We start from the raw sequence: 19,549 nt of genomic DNA, 5'->3' as shown, positions 1-19,549 counted from the left end.
ACCATCTGCCCTTTCAGCCCCATCCTTTCCACACCAAAAGGACCACAGTCAGCTTTCTCCCTGTCGCTGGTACAGCTTCCCTGGACAAGTGCTGGAGAGTCTCTTCATGCACGCAGGCACACACCTGTCAGTGACAAGTTTGCTGGGTTTGATCTGAGACTCCAACCCATCCTATCCTGGCTGCTGCTCCCACTGGAATCACTTCTAACTCTCTTAAAGCTGCACGTACATTCCATCCTCTTTGCTGCTATAGAGGGTGAGAAGCAGGAAGCACTCACGCACAGAGCTTCCCACAAGGACTTCCTGCATGTGGTCTGCACAGGCACCGCGGGTGGCAATGGTGCCATCTCTTGTGGCAAATCAGTGCTGGTACTCAGACCCTTCTGCAACAGAGACCACAGCCCCTGCTGCATGCAACAGCACAAGCACTCATCTCCAGAAGATGTACCTTTATCCTCTGCTCCTCACTCTCACCAGAGTGGGACCCCAGTACTATGGCCCTGCTTCCCCAACATCAGGGAGCACACAGGACTGCAAAGAGGAGTCTTTGCACATAGCCTCTGAAAAGAGGAGTCACCCAAGTGGAGCCTAACACAGCAGACAGACAGCATTCTCAACAGCAAGAGCCCAGGGCTGAGCAAGGCAAGCAGGGCAGGTGCTGTGACAGCAACCAGATTGAGCCAAGATGCCAGGCTGCCAGGCAAGATAAATGCCATAAGGGAAGCTGAAGAAAAGATGGGAAGTCAAGTCAGGGTGTGGCTCAGTGGGGACATGGCAACAATGCAGCTGCAACACTGGGAGAGATGGGATCTGAGTATAAGCCCTGGTTTAAAAGCAGCACAAAAGAGAATAATTCAGGACTCCCACCCAAGGCTTCTTCCAGCTTTTTCTTTTTCTTTTCCTTTTTCTTTTTCTTTTTCTTTTTCTTTTTCTTTTTCTTTTTCTTTTTCTTTTTCTTTTTCTTTTTCTTTTTCTTTTTCTTTCTCTCTTTCTTTTTCTCTTTCTTTTTCTCTTTCTCTTTCTTTTTCTTTTTCTTTTTCTTTTCCTTTTTCTTTTTCTTTTTCTTTTTCTTTTTTTTCCTTCTTTCAGTGTTACAAGTGTTACAAATGCTGCTTTTGAAAAGCTTTCTTTTTTCAGCCATGCAAACTTACATACAGAGTCAAAGGCTTGAGTGAGGGGCATATGCAGTCCAGTTCTGGCACTGAAGACATCTCCCCTAGATCCACAACCTTCCTTTCTCTTCCCTCTCCTTAAGCTTTCTCTTCTGCCCTAACCAAGAGTGCAAACCCAAAGCTGACATCTTACAAGTCACAATAAATAGACCCAGTACCTGTTGGAAAAGCCAACAGCTGGCTGCCATCCCTGCTTCACGCCACCTGCATGTGGTTTACACAGGTAAGGACTATTCTGCTTCTCTTGTTTCACCCTGCAAATCTGGGAGGATCAACAATACCTGTCCTGACACATGTTTGGGAAACCTATTCTTAAAGACCTCCAGTGATGGAGATTGTACCATCCCCCAGCAATCTGCTCTGGCACTCTACTATCCTGACATTAGCTGAAAGCCTAACTTAAGCTTTTTTGTCTGAGCTGAAATCCTTTACACCCCTTCCTGTTCACTACAGCAATGAAATACAAGTAATTCCTGTCTTTGAAATGACCTCTAAGGCAGTTGGTGACTGTTTTCTTTCCCCTTCTCACTCTTGCCTTCTCTTCTACAGGCTGCATCAACACAATTCTTTCAGCCTTCTTTCATGTTTCCTGTGCATCCCAGAATCCCCACTGTCCTCCTTTGACTTTCTTCTGATGATCTGCATTATTTATTTGCTTGTTTGTTTGTTTTTAATACTGTCCCTGTCTAGGCACACTACTGCAGCTTATCCTGCTTTCCAGGATGGCATTTGCCTTTATTATTGCCAGTGTTCAGCTTGCTCACCACGATGCCTCTGCACTCTTTTGAAATCCCCTATGTAGTTGTTCCTTCACTAGTGTTGGTGTTGCTCATCATAATTTATAAGGTACTCTTGAGCATGAATCATCCAGGCAAAGAGAACTGGGGTCAGAATGGAAAATACTTTCAATATGTTCTTCCATTTTAACAGTCACTGTTAATTAGCCCTTGAGGTACAGTTTTTTCACCAGTGTAGACATATCTTCTTGAGAGTCAGGTCAGCTGCTGTTAAAACCTTGCTAAAGTCAACATATAGAAACCTGCTACTTTTGGCTTCATGAAAAAATAATAATTAAAAAACCTGTGCTATGCTGGAACATTAGACTGCATTTTTTGCTGATAAGCTCATGATGGCTGTTATGGCTGGGTACATACAAGTGCCTGGTTCAATGGGATACTCCAGAACTTTGCTGGGTACTGAAAAGATGTTAGAATTATAGAGAGCATCTGGCAAAAGCATAAGGTCGGTAGACTTGTGTGAGCTCTGCAAAATAATGAGGTAGGAAAAGGGTTGTTAACATAGGATTAAAATAAGGACAAAAAGGAGGCTTATCTATTGAACACTTTAGATGTTCAAACTCTGAAGTCAGCAAAGCAGTGAATATGAGGCTCTTCTTATTCTCACTAAATTAGACTCCATCCTTCCATCCTCATGGGACATGACCCATCAATTAATGCAAATAAAACCAGAGCCTGTATGGCAATCAACTGTGTATCCACACATTTATCTCCAGTGTTTTCCCTATTTGAGCTTCAGTCAGGATCTTTGGGCCAGGAATGCACTAAGGCTTCCAAGCCCTTCCTCACTCCACCTTTCCACCTGGACCTCGTAATGAGTTTTGATCCAACCAGAACCAATCTATGGCCACTCACAGTGGCATCATCAGTGTCTGCAAGAATGAAAGCTGTGGAGTGGTCACTGGAATGGGTGATTCTGTCAGTGTGCAACAAAAGGGTCAACTGCTCTACACTAGAAGAACTTACTGCTTTGTTTCAAAAGATGTAAATACTGACTTAGCTCTTCTGTGGGATGTGCTAAGAGCAGCAAGGAGCTTATGTGCCAAAACACTAAAAATCTTGTTTTGAGAAGCAACAAAAATCTCTCATTTGACTCCACAGAAGAGCAAGACCTGGGAAACAAGCTCAGGAGCCCTGCTGTGCATGGCAATACAGGAAGATGAGTGGCGGAGTCAGGACTCATATAGTCATGTGATGAGAAGCCCTGATTCTGCTTCTCTGTCTGTTTCTCTGCCTCCTGCCCTGTCTCCATGCCTTTCTCCCAGCTACTCTCCAGAAGCTGCAGCTTCCCCTCTGTGACATGGCAAGCAGCAGCTCTCCCACAGCCCAACCATGGCCTTGAACGAGGTGAGCTGTACAGGGGTGTGCAGTACGTTTTGTTTGACTGATCAAACAAAACGATCAGAGCTGATCCGAGCTGAGTTTTCTTTTTGCAAAATCAGCTAATACAGTTGGAGAAAATTGACAGAAATTCACACTTTTGCTTCCCAGCTGAAAAGAGATGGTGTATAAACTCTGTTTTTATTTTCCCATTATATAAATTGCCCTAACAATATATACACTCTGTCTTATGTTCAACTCTCTTATTCTTCCAAGCACCACTGTTACATTTTATCTATCTAGAATTCCTTGGCTTTTCTCTTTTATAGCCTGAAATACCCTTCCCTTCCTTAGCAAATACATTCAGAAGACCTGGACCTGGAAGTTACACATAAAAACTAACAGCTCTTGTGCTGTCCAGAAGGCTGTGCAGAGAGGTGACTGTTCCAAGCCATTACTTCTCTCACTGTCTGTGCTTCCTAACCACTGGACTATTTCAGGCACACACAGTACACTGCCCCCTGCACTCACTGCTGGAGCTCAGCTCTTCCAAGGTTAAGGGACTGGAGTGAAGATCTGGTAACAAAGACTGCAACACAGAGACAAACTCAAGTGCTCTGCGGTGAGGTCTTGAATCCTAAAAAACATGAACTAAGGAATAAAGTGTAGTTCCTGGTGCCTCACCAAGGGGATGCAGCTCCTTGGAGACATACGGAAAATCTGCAAGGACATTTTGCCTGTTCCTCTTGGAAGTCCACAGTTCAAGATGGGTTTGTTGAGAAGAAAACAAGGTGTACACGCACTGCTGCAGTGTAATCCCTGAGCTTTTCTCTAAGGATTGGTACCCTCTTCCTGGAATGCTTGTTAATAGGAAAGTTGTACACTTATGGACACCTGTGGAGAGCAGTTTAATTTTAATGGGCTTCAGGACAGGAGTGTGAATCAATTTAAACATGAAGGGGGATTTAGTTATATTGGATGTGTCCTGCTGCTCTGCCTGCAGCCACCAGCAATTGTTTAATATACAGAATAAAATAATTACTATGAAACACAAAGCCTACTCAGTGGGGCTGTAACAATGACAACCATTTACAAAGAGAGCTCTTGCTTCTTTGTGACATACTCTGCAGCAGTTTAGTTTCTCATAACCTGTCCAAGAGAAGACTTAATTAAAAATAGCAGGACTAGATGAGCATTAATCCCCTCCACAAATGCATTCACATGTCTTCCATATAATAATTTAGTGAGATGTAAATGGAGTTGAATGCTGCTACAGAAATCAGTGGGACTAACAGCCCATCAGTTTGTAACTACCACTGTGGGAGATAAGTGATCAGGAAATGATGAGGAAGTACTGTTTTTCTGAGCAGTGCCCTTTTTGTTCTCCAGGCAATGGAAAAAAAAAAATCCCCAAATCATTTCTTCAGTGCAAAATCCTCAAACATTGGGTCTATACAAAAAACAGTGATTTAAATCCCAGCGTTCTGGTTGGAAAAACCATAAGGCCTCCTTTTATCCCTGACTAGTATTAATTACTCCTCAACACTCCAGGATGCTTTAGGCCACCATGGTGACTAGCACTGTAAGCCCACAACTGTCCCAGGCGGCCCGTACCAAGGCCTGCACTTCAGCCCTCCCCCACTTCCCTAACTGCACCTTCCTGCACTTCCTGGGTGCTGGCACACACATACAGAAGTGGGTAAAGGAACTCCTCAGGGAATAGCAGGGGCTGGCTGCTCCCCCAGGGACAAGAGCTGGGAAGGACAGCACAGGGCAAAGGATCATAGAATGATAGAATTTCTCAGGTTGGAAAAGATCTTAAAGATCACCAAGTCCAATCACAATCTAACCAAACTACCCGAACTCTAACAATCCTCTGCTAAATCATGTCCTTGTGCACCACATCCAAATGGTTTTTAAACACATCCAGGAATAGTGACTCAGCAACCTCCCTGGGGAGCCTATTCCTGTGCTTAACAACCCTTTCTGTGAAGAAGTTTTTCCTGATATCCAACCTAAACTTCCTCTGGAGCAACTTGAGGCCATTTCCCCTCCTCCTGTCACCTGTCAACAGTGAGAAGAGACCAACCCCGCTCTGCTGCAATCACCTTTCAGGTACTGGAAGAGAGCAATCAGGTCTCCCCTCAGCCTCCTCTTCCCCAGACTAAACAGCCCCAGTTCTTTCAGTCATTCCTCTTAGGGCATATTCTCCAAGCCCTTCACCAGCCTTATTGCCCTTCTTTGGACCTGCTCCAGCACTTCCATGTCCTTCCTGTACTGAGATGCCCAAAACTGAACACAGTACTCAAGGTGAGGTCTCACCAGTGCTGAGTACAAGGGCAGGATGACTTCCCTAGTCCTGCTCACCACACCATTCCTGATACAAGGGAGATACCAGCCAGGGTCTGTCCTACCATCTCTGTGGGGTGAGCAGTTCAGGACCAGGAGCTGCAGCCAGACCCAACTGAGAGTCTGAGCCACCAGGAAAGGCCTTGGTGACAAGGCAGGTCTGACATCAAGCTGGGCAGTCAGTCTACAGGTGATGGCCAGACAGACCCATGGTGGTGAGACAGGACTGAGGTTAGGCCTGTGAGTCAGTGACTGGGTCAACAGGCAAACAGACCAGGCTTTGCTGAGATGGAGATTGGAAGTCCTGGGGCATAGGCCACTTAGTCCACAGGCAAGGCCGCTCTTGTAAAGGCTCATGCATTTTCATAACTACAGCAATCACAGAATCATTTACCTTGGAAAAGACCACTTACATGATGACGTTTGTCTATTAGTCCAGCACTGCCACGTTCCCCACTGACCCACGTCCTTAAGCACTGCATCTGCACATCTTCAAAATACCACCATGGGTGGAGGCACCCCTAGGCAGTTCTCAAAAGTCTTATCGTGTACATTTCTACATTTATTTCTTGTTTATTTCTTCAGACGAAATGATCTAATTTATTTCCTCAGACCAACGATCTAATTTTCTTCCCGGTACATGATTTTTGGCAGAAACACACAAATGTTGGCATGAGGGATGTCGGGACGGCTGTAGTCCAGCAGCCCATCCGCAGCAGGTTTATCACCATCAGCGGCCCAGCCGAGCTCAGCCCAGGCAAGACTCGGAAACCTCCGCGGTCGGAGCTCCCACATCCCGCCCACACACCCGCTGCCGGCTGCACGACCCGGCGGCTCGAAGGGCAGCCTGCCCCTCCCGCAGCCCGCGGCCAGCCCGGCCCTCTCCCGGCCGAGGCGGTGAGCCGCGCCGCCATGGCGGGCTGCAGCACGGCGGGGCTGCTGTGGAGGCTCTGCAACTTGCTGATGGCCGCCTTCTTCGGGCTGGCGGCCGCCGTGCAGGTGAGGGCAGCGGGCGCGATTCTGTCCCAGGCCGCGGCGGAGCTCGGGCCCACGGCGGTACCGCGGCCTGGCGCAGTCCCGGGCCCCCTCACCCCGCTCCCCTCCGTGTCCCGCATGCCGAGCCCGGCCTGGCCGGTGCGTTGGCCGCGAGGACACAGGGTGCGCTTCCTCCCTGCAGGTGAACGACCCCGACGCCGGGCTGTGGGTGGTGAGTACGGCCTGCAGCTGTGCGGGGCTGAAGGTGGGGGCCCCGCTCGGGTAGCGGCAGAACGGCCGAGCGCTTCGGTCCGGCCGTGCCTGGGCCCTGTGTCCCCGGAGCAGCTCACCGACAGCCCTCTGACACCAACTGTGCTCCGTCTGGGTCACAGGCTCGATTGCCTCCTGCCAGCGCGGGCCTCAGCAGGGATCCCTAACTCAAGAAAATTAAATAAGACTCGCTCTATTCTGTCTGCGGCTGTCGTTCTCAGGAGCAGCCATCAATGGTCCTGGGGCAATGTCAGCAGGGCTTGGAGCCGCAGAGGCCCGAGGGTTCCGTTTATGGCAGGAGCTGTGGGTGGGTGCGGGCTGTTCTTGTCCCTTCTGTGTCCCTTGCACTCCCTGCGCATACCATGAGCCGTGACCCCAGATGGCAGCAGCAGGGCCAGGATGCAGGAACAGGGGCTGCTCTGTGCCCACCCAGAATGGACGAGGATTGGGGTGTGCCGGGCAGTTTGTCACGGCCTTTCCCTAGGGGAACCACAATGTAGCTCAGGTAACCCTGAGCTGGGGCACAAGGGCTGGTGCTTGGCTGATGGTCTCACAGCTGTGCCACACAAGGATTTGGGGTGGCAGGTGTGGGAATACTGGGTTGCTTCTGCTCACAGGGAAGTGCTAGCATTACCAGGGAATGGGAAAGGGAGAGAGCCGTACAGCTGTTCTGTGCATCTCATAAAATGCTATGGAGAAGTGCTGCTGTAGGTGACTACTGGTTCCTTAGCTTGCTAAGTTTGTGTTTGATTAACAGGTTGTCTACTTGGTTCCAGCTGCCCTTACACTGCTTGTTGTCCTTAACCCTTTGGTAACAGGTATGATATTGGTGTGTAAAACACAATCTCTGCTCAAATTTTGCCCCTGAAAAGTTTGTTTTCACTGAGTCATGGGTCAGGCTAATATGGACTCGAGTCCTATTACATTTTGTGTGCTGAAAGCTGACGGACCTGCTTCTACTGAAGGTAGTGTTAGTACTTGTGATTGGAAATGCTGCAAGTGAACACAGGAGCCCCACTTACAGTGCTGCCACTGTGTTGGTGTTATCACTACACCTTGATTCAAGTGCTCATGGAATAAATGGAGCGCAATCCTGGAAGCATGTTCTGAACCTGGCTCCGTTGTTGACCTTAGTACATAGTTTAATCTGTGCAGTCTCCCTGTTGTAAAGTTGGGTTTTTGCTTATCTGTGTCATATACAAGCTGTTAAGCTCTGTTACAGTGCTTTGGGAGAGAGCTAAAGATCTTGTTTAGCATCAAGTAGTGCAGCTGCTCCATACAGCACAAAGGCAGTGGTGCATATGCTCAGATAAGTCTGTGCAGTGACTGAGTTTCCAGTATTGCACACTGAGGGCTGACCTATGTGAAGTGTTGAAAGAACTGTTCAGATCAGATACTGTCCAGCACTCCAGAAAATAATTATTTTTTTAACTTTTAAATGACTGCAGTAAGTGCAGCCTGGCATTCAACTGGCCAGGAGTATCTGCAAGCTAATCTACAGGTATGTCACTTGCACTAGAGTCTTTAGGAAATAAAGATTGAAACTGCACAACTGTTGTGTAATTTGGCATTTGTGCAAATTCAACAAGTGGTCTTTGCCACTCAGGTCTGTGTAACTCAGATTCAGCCTCTGCAGAGCTGCAGTGAGTTTGGCCGTATGATTAATTTACTGTGCGATTGATCATGAAATTAGGTCACACTGAGTTCTTGAATTTTGGCAGCCCATCATTTTTCACACTTGCTTGGAGAGGTCAGTGCCTAGAAAAGACAGCTTTTGATTTTACAGTGTTTGCTATGGAAGTTGCTGACATCAGCTGGAGCTCAGCGTATGTCATTTGCTCACCTCTCCTCCTAGAGGGAGTGGACATGGAAAGCAAGAAAAAAGCATGGGTCCTTTCAGATTTTTCATGTCTCTGTTTCTGTCTTTAAAACATCAGTCCCCAGCCCCAAGGTAGAGATGTCAGGGCTGCTCATGATCACTGGCAAAAGGTCGAATGAAGGCTAGTCAGGGAGCTTGAAGGCAGATGCTCCTTGTGCCATGGTGTTAGCAGCGCTGGTCAGCACTCTGAGCATGCACTCCAGAAGAGCTGTTTCTCCAAATTAAGCAAACTCCCATTTGTAGTCTGTCTTGTGATTTTCTGTGCATACTGAATGCTGGAACATGTTTTGCTTTCTTGGGCTAACAGGGAACTGTTTTCTTTGCAGCACTGCTGCCAACAAGTTGCATTCCTGGGAAAGGAAGACCCCAGCTCACTAGCATACAATTTCAGCAGCACTTTCTAGCAGCTTTCCATAATCATACAGATGCTGGTATTAATTCTGTCTTCCTGTCTAGGGCATATGTGCTTGCTGCAGGCATGTCTGTTAGCAGCTTAGTTACTCTTCAATTCATAGAACGTATTTCATGCTACATTGTAGTTCCTGCCAGCTTATTTTTTTCTTCAGAAAACTTTTTTTGGAGGAGGCTCTGTGACCTTCATTCTGCTGGCTGTACTATCGGGACCATTTCCTTGGCTTACTCTTTGTTTGCATATACTCAAGGAAACATTTTGCACGAAGAGGAGGGCAGGTAAGTACTGAATTTCCATGAAAGACTTTGGTACACCAGGCTGTCTCCCATCGGTCATGTTGCTGAGCTTTGTTGGGCTGCTGCAGTGGTGCTGTTCGTTCTGGTGAATCAAACCAAAGAGTAAGGAACACAGCATTACAAAGCAGCAATCTGTTGGATAAAAGAACTGAAAGGTGGATGAAGGATCATGTCTGAATCCTTCCCCACTGAGGCAGCTAGATTTAACTGGGGACAGTTCTGGCTTTCAGAGACCACAGCACAGTACTGTGAAATAGCTGGGTGCTGTGCTACAGGAGCTGTATAAATTGCATTTAGTGTTAAAAACTCTTGAGGTGATACCAGTTTTGTGCTTAACTGTCACAGCCTGCTGAGTGCTCTGAATTGTTGGGTACTGAGGGGGAGGGAGGATCTTTCACCTGGATATTCCTTTGATTGCTTGGCTAAACTGGCTGCTTGCTCAGCACAGAGGGGAAGCAGTAGCAGCTAATGCTTCTTTTTACAGTGAGGAGTACTGGAGTGTTGCTTTGTTATATATTGATGAGGGAAATGTGCTATAGAATCTACGTTTAGCAATGCAACAAAAAAAGAAGCAGGAATTTCTGCAGCTGTACAGCTTAGTTGCGTGTTTGTAGATTTGAGATGGGAGGCAATACTTTAGTTTTAAGTGCAGACCCTATAACGTATATTTAACATCTCCAAAGGGAGACAGCCCATACTTACCTATTCTTTTGGAGGCAGTTTGCGTTTTTCATAAACAAGCAGTTGTTTACGTTATTTTCTGATCTAGTTTTTGTTTGGCTTTTTAGAGAGTTGTTTGGTCTGGTGATTATTACAGTATGGATGAGTCTTTGTCGCAGTTCAGCAAAGTAAGTTTTTCTTAATTCACTTGTGTTCAGATTTAGTGAGTAGCTTCTTGGAAACCCGTAGGTGATTTTGGCTGCTTATTTTTCTACTTCATGTTTTGATGTTTGCGTGGTCCTTTGTGGAGCCAGGATCCTCTCCAACTCAGGATGTTCTGTGATTTTCTGACTCATGTTACGGTCTAAATCTTAATCCTCAGCTGCAGTATTTGGTACTGCAGCTTGTAGGGTTCTTCACACCTAGAAGTCTGCAGAAGGGGAAGGAAAACTTTCTTTTCTTGCTTCTTCTGCAGTAGTGAGCAGGAGACACATTCCCCTTTTGTACAAGGACAGTGTACTCTGCATGTGGAACAGGCCAATGAACATGAGCCACAACCGCTAATGAAAGCTACAAAACCATTTCTACCATTGCTCCCAAATTAGGAACTTTCCAGTGGGGGAATTTGTCTAATGGCGTCTACTGCATTCTGCCAGCACAGACAGGGATGCAAGTGCTTTCCCTTCCAGCCTCTCTAGAGATCTACAGCAATTTCACTAAATTAATTCCTAACAGCTGGGAGCATGAAAAGTCTCAGGCTGCCAAACAATGTTTTGTAATGTTGAAACATGTAATATGCTCTGGGCAGTGCTTTTGTCACCTGTTTTATATAGCCTGAGATGGTGGCAGAAAACATTTCTGCTGGCATATGGTATGGCCATAAGGCCTAAAGGACTCTGCTGATGCAACTATAGAAGCTACGTAGAGATGACACAGTGGCCAAAGGCTCTCTGCTGTTTTTAGCCAACCACAGCCATGGCAGTGGTAGCAGTCTGATCTGAAACAGCACTGTTGCATTTGCTTCTTTCTAGGAATCCGCTGGGTGGAATTCATTTAACTACTGCAATCTTGGTCGCCCTCTTCCCCTTTGTTTTGTGGCTGTACATTTATATGAACAAAGAGATGCGAGAATCTTGGCCAGAACACTGCAAAACTGTGATTTGACCTGGTGGAGATGGCACATAAAGAAGTATTATGACCTCATTTTACACTGCTTTTTTTTTTTTTTTTTTTTCTTAATGAAAGGTTAGTATCGGTTTGATAGGACAGGAATGTCTGGCTGCTTCCCACAGTGTAGCTTGAGGTTTCCAGAAAAAAACTGAAGAGCGTTGTCAAATCCCAGGGGAGAATTTTTCTATGGACACTGTTCATCCTGCTGCTTTGGATGTTTTCAAAGCACTGTTGACCTTCAGTGTGTTCTTAGATTGATTATTCAAAATATCTGGGCATCCCCAGTTCAGTCTCTCCTTCCACCTTGTATCTGGGAAAGCTACTGTGCTGGAACATTAAGGGAAAAGGAGATCAAACATTTTGTTTCAATAAATGACTCATTATGGATATAAAACTTGAAAGATGTCTGCCAAGATAATCCATTGAGATTTGCTGAAAGATTAACCACTCAGTGTTTCTGTTCCTATGCTAAAATCATAAGTGGAATATATTTAATTTTTTGCTATTATCTTTAATTGACAGTTACAGTTTTGAGTAGTAAATACAATTTTTCTAAAGAAAATCCAGTGAAAGCTTCTTTATTTTCTGCAAAAAGCATGCTCAGAGTGCCGCCAGCAGACATGGTCACTATTACAACTTGCTTCTCCCAGAATGTCTGCTCCTGGAAAGCAGAACCTATACAGCAGCCCAGAGACAGTGAGCATGCTTCATCATCACCACTAGTGGAGAAGGAAGCACAGGTGAATGACTACTCAGGCTGTGAGAGACAGCATGGATCCAGATGCAGCACAGCAACACACTTCAAGTCATCCCAAGTTAGAGCTTGTTCCCTCAGTGCTGCTGCAGGTCAGGCACACATGTATCCCACCTGCTGCATCTGTGGCATTAGAAGATGCCAGTTTTCCTGCCTTCATTTTAATTTAAAGCCTGGTCCTCTCAGCACTGTGCTCTGATGTAGCACAGACAATGCCCATTTTCATTGGCTTTGCTTTTTTTTTACCAAAATGACTCGAGTCTTTTAAAGCAGAGTTCAGAAGACTGCTTTAGGCTACAGGTTAGACTTTCCGGCTAGATGTATGTAGCTACTTCTGGGCAGGTACAACTTTGAATGCTTTAAATCTGACAAATATGCCCATAAAAACAAAACTACCAACTAGGATTTTTGTCTGATGGTTGTTTTTCACAATAAATAACAATCTGTTCAAGACTGCCTGGTTAAGTCAACATTTTGCATTCTTCAAACACGGTTACTGGCCTTCTCTATTCTCCAAGAAGTAGTTGAGTCTTTTTCCTTACAGAAACATGATTTTTAGAGTTCTGCGTCTGAGAGAGAGAAACATGAGAGTTAAAACTGTAAGGATCAGCCATGTAGATCTTTCTACAAACAAAGAACGTGCTGGATCCCATACTACTTAGTCTGAGTACTTCCAAAGAAGAAAAGTTTGCAATTAGACATCTGCTCAGCATTTTCAGAAGCACATCACTCTGTCTGAAATTCTGCCCCTTCCCTTTAATACCATTTTATCATCATAGACATAAACAGTTCCAAAGGCATTGCTTTCGGGTGGAGTTTCAATAACCCCCTCCAAAGTCAAATGATGAACACCATGCGAGTCTAAACAATAGGCACCATGGTGCAGGTGCCCTGCAAGAAAGCAGACCACACACTGATGAGAGTGTATGACAGAAAGGGCATCTCTGTAATTCCAGGCTAGGCAAACTTCATTTGAAGCATCTGGGTGGATGGGCTGATGACCTGCAGTGGGGAGGGAAAGAAGCAGGAAGGTTACTGACCAAATAACAGAATCACCTCCAGTCCAACCACCCACATACCACCGACCACCACTAAACCACATCTCTCAGTACAACATCTTGAATACCTCCAGGGATGGTGACTCCAGCACCTCCCTGTGCAGCCTACTCCAACACCTGATTGCTCTTTTGGAGAAGAAATTTTTCCTAATATCCAACCTGAATCTCTCCTGATGCAACATGAGGCCATTCCCTATTGTCCGTTCACTAACTACAACCTGCAGGAGGTTATGGCAAGGTGGGGGTCAGCTTCTTATGCAATGCCCTGTACCCACACCTTGTTTGGGCATTTTCTATATGAACAGAACCACTTTGATTTGGAGTGCAGGAAAAATGAGGGTGTGGTGGAATTCTGAGCTCACAGTCTGAACCAGTGAGTGACTACATGACTGTGGGTGCCTGGAACAGGGGGTGTCTGCAGCCACCCCTTCCATCTCTGCAATAGCTCCTGTGCAATCTGAGCCTGCACAGGTCCCCCTTTCCCCTGCCCTTCTCTCCAGTGGCACGACTGTACAAATGGGGGATGATCATGTTCCTCATCTCATCCCTTTCTCCAGACTGTTACTGGGACGGGATATCTTTTCCTATAGCACCTATTTCTCAATCAAAGTTCTGTCATTGCCTTCATTAGTTCTACACAGAGCATCTGTAAGATTCTCGTATTTTATTTCTTTCTTCCTTTCAAGTATCTTTCATTTTTTCTTTATGCAGCATCTTGATTTCAGAATATGAGGTCCCAGCTTAACAATACTCACTGACACTGCAAGATCGATTCTGGGGGGATGTGGATGCCCCATCCCTGCAGGCGTTCAGGGCCAGGCAGGATGTGGCTCTGGGCAGCCTGGGCTGCTGTGGTGACCCTGCACACAGCAAGGGGTTGGAGCTGGATGAGAACTGTGGGCCTTTGCAACCCAGGCCATTCTATGAATCAAACTGCCTTCCTGGGTGGGAAGCTCAGGCTGCTGCCTCTATCCAACGAGCTTACCCAAGTGTGAGACACAGCTGCTATTCTCCAACGACACCACTTACATACATACAACTACAATACTATGTTTTCCCCTGCTAACATGTATTGTAATGCTCCCTAACCATTTTGTCTATATCCTTCATATCCACCTACCCATAACGACAACTTTTTCTTGGTTTTCATCGGAGAACTTGAGTACGTCATTGAACCAGTCCAGCTGGGCTTGGCTGAATCCTCCATTGAATAATACAAACCGCGGTTCTTCAAGTCCTGCAATGAAGAAGATTAGGCGCACATATACGCACCTGCTGTATGTCCGTTACTTGCTTCACATTTATCAATATTTAGGCCTCCCTTTACGAGGCCAGGCGCCGCGTCAGCACTGCGGGGCGGCCGTGCCGCACTACCCCGAGCGCGGCGGTACCTGCGGGGCTGTTGAGCTCCGCGTTGTGGTTCTTCTCCCTCAGCAGCCGCAGTGCCGCCCGGTGCTGGGGGCTGTCGGCGTCCCGGCCCAGCGGGCTCAGCTCGTAGCCGTCCAACAGCACGAAGCGGAAGCGCGGCGCCGGGCAGAAGTGGTAGGCCTGGCAGTCCCCGGGCGGCGCGGCGGGCGGGCCGGCGGAGGGCGGCGGGCGGCTGCGGAGGCCGCTCTGTGCCAGGCGGGCCCGGCTGAAGTTGTACAGCTCGTGGTTGCCCCAGGCGTGGTGCACCGGCACCCGCAGCCGCCCCAGCGCCTCCAACACCCGCCCCAGCGCCGCCTCCGCCTCGGCCGCGCCGCTCCGCGCGTTGACGCCGTCGATGCAGTCGCCCAGCTGCAGCACGAAGGCGGGCGGCGGCCGCTCGGCGGCCCAAGCGTCCACGGCGGCCCGCAGCAGGCGGAGGCTGTGCCGGTAGTACCGCCGCTGGCAGCCCCAGAAATCGTGGCCATCATCCGCGTCCGCGTACTGGACGTCCGCGATAACCCCGAAGGAGAAGCGCGGGGCGGGCTCCATGGCGGCGGCTGCCCGGGGCCGGAAGGGGCGGGCGGCGGGGAGGGACGGGGCGGAGCAGCGGGCGGCGGCATGGCGGCACTGCGGGGACCGCGCTGCTGGCGGCTGTGGAGATCGTGCTGCGTCCCGCCCGGCGTCGCCGCCTTGTTCCCGAGCCGGGCGCAGTCGCTGCGGGGCCGGACGGCGGCGTCGCTGCTGCTGCCCCGCGGGGCCGTGCCCGCACCGACCTGCCGCTCCGCGTCACGACTCCCGCCCGGAAGCGGCTCCCGCGCGGCCCCGCAGCGGACGGTGAGTGAGCGGCACGTGGAGCTGGTGGTGGGGATGGGGGGAAGGGGGAAGGAAGAGCTCCGTGCTGTCTCCTGCCCTGCATCCCTGTTATCCCCGCTATCCCTGTTATCCCCGCTATCCCTGTTATCCCTGCTATCCCCGTCCCGGGGCCGGGATCCCGCCCCGCGCGGTGTGCGGGCTGTGCCCGGCCCCTGACCGAGCTCTCCTCCGGCAGCCGGTGTCATGGCGGGCGCTGGGAGCCGCCTTCATCCTGTGCGGGGGGCTGCTGCTGGCCATGAAGAGGGCGAAGAAGGCGAAGGAGGACAGTGAGTGTTCCCGCAGCCCGGCAGCGGTCGCGGGGGGCCGGGGGTGGAATCGCAGCGCCCTTCTGCAAACCGCTGCTCCTTCCTTTTCCTCTTCACGTTCTCACGTGCGCTGTCGCTGTCGCCACTCTCTGATCGTTGTTGTCTCCGCGTGCGAAGCCCCCGAGGGGTGCGAGAACCCTCCGGGAGCTGCGGTTCTCGTGCGCGCGTTTCCTCGCTTTTAATGCTGAAGCTGAGGGACGGCACGGCTTCCACATGCGTTCAGTGCGTATCGAGCCGGGCCACGCAGCCCTCGGTGTGATGCACCTGTGACAGCAACGTGAAGGTGCAGTGACCGTGAAACGTCGTTGTGTTTTTTGGATGGTACGGAAGTTTGGCTAAAGCAGAGGGTGCTGCTGGGGAGCACTGTCTGCCTGGGAGCTGTGTGCGGTGGTGCCAGCAGAGCTCGGTGCTCTGAGCAGCACTTACAGGGATGCTGCTGCTTTGGGTCCTGAGCTGCGGCGATGGGGATGGATTGCAGGGCGGGAATTCACCTCCTGCTGTTCCTGTAGAGCTGGAGAAAGAGCGGAACCGAGGCATCGGGAAACCGCTGCTGGGAGGACCCTTTGCGCTCGTCAGCCACGATGGGCAGCCCAAGACCAACAAGGACTATCTTGGCCAGTGGGTGCTCATCTACTTCGGCTTCACGCACTGCCCCGACATCTGTCCTGAGGAACTCGACAAAATGATGGAAGTGGTGGATGAAATTGGTATGGGAATTCAGCTGGCGGAGCTGTAGGAGGGCAAGGCTTATGGTGGTGACCTATGGGAGTAAATGACTGTCTTACAAAACACTGTTAATTGCTAATTAACAACATGTTCAGTAGTTGAATTAATTACTAAATGATTTATAAATCAAGCTTCCTGTCTCTAGGATCAGGTATTTGGGATGCGACAGCACTGACCTTTCTAGAACAGAGGATTTGTCTTTAATAAGGCACAGCTATGGCAGGTTACATGTGCTCGCGTTCTGCACCAGAGCCTATTTGTTTTCTCCTCCAGCTGGGAGCTGTGCACAGCACAGATTTTGTAGCAATCCGTGTGTGACCGTGTTTGAAGGGAAATGACTTTTAGGTTGCTAAGAAAAACTGTAATTGTTGATGTTTCTATGCACAGATGGGATCCCATCCTTGCCTGATCTGACCCCGCTCTTCATCACCATTGATCCCGAGAGGGACACTGAAGAAGCCATTGCCAAATATGTTAAAGGTACATTTTTCTTTCTACCTTGGAGCTTTATAACGTTCAATGAAGGGTACTGAAAGGGAGGACTCGAGAATTCCTTTCACTCGAATATCTGAATGTCTTTTTCTCTGTAGAATTTTCTCCAAAGCTGGTTGGATTGACTGGTACCAGAGCACAGATTGACCAAGTGGCCAAAGCCTTCCGTGTGTATTACAGCGAAGGTCCCAAAGATGAAGACAATGATTACATTGTGAGTAAATGTAGGGCCTTTGCCTCATGGAATGCTTTGGTTGAGAACGGGATTAGGATTTTAATCAAAAGGCAGCTGTTATAATCTGTGACAGCCCTGCTGCACCTCCATGTTGAGCTGTGTTGTAAGAGGGCTCTGACTGAGAGCTCTACAAGCTCAGCACCTCACTGCAGCGTAGCTCCGAAAACATGCAGTCCAAGTTCTTCATACAGAATGCACGCGAGCTCTCAGGCCTGGTAATGAAGTTTTTTTTTTCATCACATAACCTTTTTGTCTGGCTGTTTTCTCGTGTGCTCCAAAGTGAAGGTAGAACTGAGGAATTACAACAAGACTGAGAGGAAGAACTAAGAGGAAAGTGATTGACAGCTTATTTCCTGCCAAACTGAGACCAAGAAGCAGGATTTTCCTGGCAAGAGACTGGGATGATGCAAAATTGGCCTGTAGATAATATGGGAATCTTCCTCCTGTGTCAAATTAATGTGGTGGGGTTTATTGAAGTGAGCAGTTAAGTCCATTGCTGTAGATGCAAGCAGTAGACATATAGATGAGCCTTGATTATTCTTTGAGAAAAAAATTCTCTTGATGATGATGAAATGCAGAGAAATCATGCACAGACTGGGAGGCCAGTGAGATAGAAATGTTTGGAAACTGGCAGATCAAAGGGGAAAGTAGTACTTCATTCTGGTTTTAGTCTGATCCAGTGGTTTTATTCTTATTCGCATTTTTAAAGCTGCCTGACTGCAGCAAATGAATTATGTGTGTGGACAAAAGGTTGGTGGAACAAGATGCAGGTAAAGAAAAGGCAAAAGCAACACACAGTCTAAGTAAAGGGAAGACAGTCACACGCTCAGCTGAACTCCTAAAGAGTGCCAGGTGGGACATCAAGAACCAGCTTTTGCTTAAAGTGGCAGCTCAGTAGCTAGAGGGCAGTGTGCAAGGCAGTACATTTGGATGGAGGGAGGAGCTTGCTGGGGAAACTCAACAGAAATTGTGGTCAGTCTTCTGTCAGTCAAAACGTAATGCCTAAAATCAGATTTATAGAAGGGAGATGTAAGAATAGGAGGATTAGCAAAGGATGTGGATTAGAGGAGAAAAATCTGTTGGATCTTAAAATAAATGTGCGAACAGAGTTTCAGAAGAGATGAAAAGAGGCCACGAAAGCTGAAGGAGGGCTGCTGTTTGTGAATTAAACCACATGTGGCTTCTAGTAAAGCACTTCGAGGTTTTAATACAGGGATCTTGCCATGATAATGAAGTAGTGAGAGCAGCTTCAAGAGAAGCTGGAAGGAGAAACAAAAAGAGACCATAACTACAGATGTAAGTAATTATGAGAAAGGATTCAGGCTCCAGAGAAAACAGCTGTGCTGTGCCAGGGTTGTGCTGAGCACCTGGAAGCCTGGAGTGTCAGAAGAGCAGTAGGGAACAGGGAGGAAAGCGGTGTTTGGAGCAGGAGAACAGCCTGAGAGCTGCAGCTGTGGTGCCACAGGGAGCAGTGTGTGTGCTTCCTTTCTGGCTGCTACTGCAGTGAGCTCTGCGTATTTGCTGCAGGAAGGTGAGGAGACATAGGTCTCTGAAACCGACTGGAAAGAGGGTAACGGCAACAGGAAATCTTGGAAAGAGAGCTTGAGGCTGGTTTTGTGCCCGCCTGTTACCCAGGCAGTTACTGCTCTGCCACTTCTTTCAATAAGGGTTGTTTTTTTTCCTCACTGTGTCGAGCACGGAGCTGCCTTCCAGTCAGTGAGGAAGACTGATACTTGTGCAGGAGCGAGTGCTGTGTGCTCTGCTTGCTGCTGAGCAGTGGGGAGGAGGTAGAGGTCAATTCTCTGTGTGCTTTGGCTTGAAAAGAACATGGAGATGAGCATTTACAAATAATCATTACTAAACATCTATTTGTATTTTTCAAATATTATTTGAATATTAGTAGTTCCTATGTCATAATCTCAATTCATTATTAACTACATTGTGCAATTTTTTATCTTTTATTTATCTATTTTATTCTGTACTTCCTTGCACACAGGCAACACACCCTTCTGGCTGTCCTTACCCTCCTGTAGGCAGGGAGTTCAGGTTCTATAGGCAGGCTGCCTGCTCTGGATTTTGTTGTTGGTCTGGATTATAATTCAGACTCCCTTAAAAGGTTCTTGTGTTTGATTTTGTGATCATTTCTCAAGTATTTGATACCAAGAGTAAAATATTTTAGATAAACGTAGTTCAGTAAAGTCTTAAGAAATATGAATTCCTTTATAGAAACGCTATAAAATTTAATGCATCCTTTTAGCTTCTGATGCTGGAAATGCTTATGCGATTCCTTGGTTCCAAACACAGGACTGCTTTTGGTCCTTTTTGTCCGGTGGCACCAAGGTTTCATAGTTTCATGCGGGTTGGAAGGGACCTTAGAGATCATCGAGTCCAGCCCCCGG

At 48.0% G+C, this 19,549-nt stretch overlaps 3 protein-coding genes across 4 annotated transcripts in view; 2 read left to right on the top strand and 1 right to left on the bottom strand.

Moving 5' to 3' along the window:
• Positions 1-6,218: 6,218 nt before the first annotated feature.
• TMEM220 (transmembrane protein 220) lies at positions 6,219-11,862 on the top strand. 2 transcript variants are annotated; one of them, XM_015879640.2, is made up of 6 exons: positions 6,249-6,637; positions 6,816-6,845; positions 7,641-7,701; positions 9,329-9,452; positions 10,259-10,318; positions 11,162-11,862. In XM_015879640.2, the coding sequence occupies exons 1-6, from the start codon at positions 6,311-6,313 to the stop codon at positions 11,292-11,294; spliced, it is 735 nt and encodes a 244-aa protein (XP_015735126.1). In that variant the 5' UTR covers positions 6,249-6,310; the 3' UTR covers positions 11,295-11,862. The 2 variants fall into 2 exon arrangements, with proteins under 2 accessions (XP_032304190.1, XP_015735126.1); XM_032448299.1 differs by lacking the exon at positions 10,259-10,318 and having other exon boundaries at positions 6,219-6,637.
• On the bottom strand, positions 11,863-15,303 carry ADPRM (ADP-ribose/CDP-alcohol diphosphatase, manganese dependent). The gene is made up of 3 exons (XM_015879514.2): positions 14,504-15,303; positions 14,233-14,349; positions 11,863-13,056 (listed from the first exon to the last, which is right to left on the bottom strand). Exons 1-3 carry the CDS (start codon positions 15,066-15,068, stop codon positions 12,770-12,772), a joined length of 969 nt encoding a protein of 322 aa, XP_015735000.2. The 5' UTR covers positions 15,069-15,303; the 3' UTR covers positions 11,863-12,769.
• A 144-nt stretch (positions 15,304-15,447) lies between these two features.
• LOC107322043 (protein SCO1 homolog, mitochondrial) overlaps positions 15,448-19,549 on the top strand; it is a 6,508-nt gene continuing 2,406 nt past the window's right edge. The window contains exons 1-4 of the mRNA XM_032448300.1: positions 15,448-15,658; positions 16,207-16,404; positions 16,811-16,903; positions 17,014-17,129. Of these exons, the coding sequence (XP_032304191.1) occupies positions 15,628-15,658; positions 16,207-16,404; positions 16,811-16,903; positions 17,014-17,129 (438 nt within the window). The 5' untranslated portion in view covers positions 15,448-15,627. The remainder of the gene's footprint in view (positions 15,659-16,206; positions 16,405-16,810; positions 16,904-17,013; positions 17,130-19,549) is intronic.

Source organism: Coturnix japonica, chromosome 18 (genome assembly GCF_001577835.2).
Source record: "Coturnix japonica isolate 7356 chromosome 18, Coturnix japonica 2.1, whole genome shotgun sequence".
In the NCBI taxonomy this organism is placed as follows: domain Eukaryota; kingdom Metazoa; phylum Chordata; class Aves; order Galliformes; family Phasianidae; genus Coturnix; species Coturnix japonica.
The sequence above is the reverse complement of the archived record's forward strand: the minus strand, read 5'-3'. Positions and strand labels throughout refer to the sequence as shown.

Bases quoted from the DNA above. Each gene is read 5' to 3' on its own strand.
- TMEM220 (XM_015879640.2), top strand. From the start codon at position 6,311: ATGAGGGATGTCGGGACGGCTGTAGTCCAGCAGCCCATCCGCAGCAGG. The intron at 7,702-9,328 runs GTATGATATTGG...TTTTTTCTTCAG, and splicing joins CCTTAACCCTTTGGTAACAG to AAAACTTTTTTTGGAGGAGG. The intron at 9,453-10,258 runs GTAAGTACTGAA...TTGGCTTTTTAG, and splicing joins TTGCACGAAGAGGAGGGCAG to AGAGTTGTTTGGTCTGGTGA.
- ADPRM (XM_015879514.2), bottom strand. From the start codon at position 15,068: ATGGAGCCCGCCCCGCGCTTCTCCTTCGGGGTTATCGCGGACGTCCAG. The intron at 14,350-14,503 runs GTACCGCCGCGC...TCTTCATTGCAG, and splicing joins GGAGCTCAACAGCCCCGCAG to GACTTGAAGAACCGCGGTTT. The intron at 13,057-14,232 runs GTAGGTGGATAT...TCCCCACTGCAG, and splicing joins AGAAAAAGTTGTCGTTATGG to GTCATCAGCCCATCCACCCA.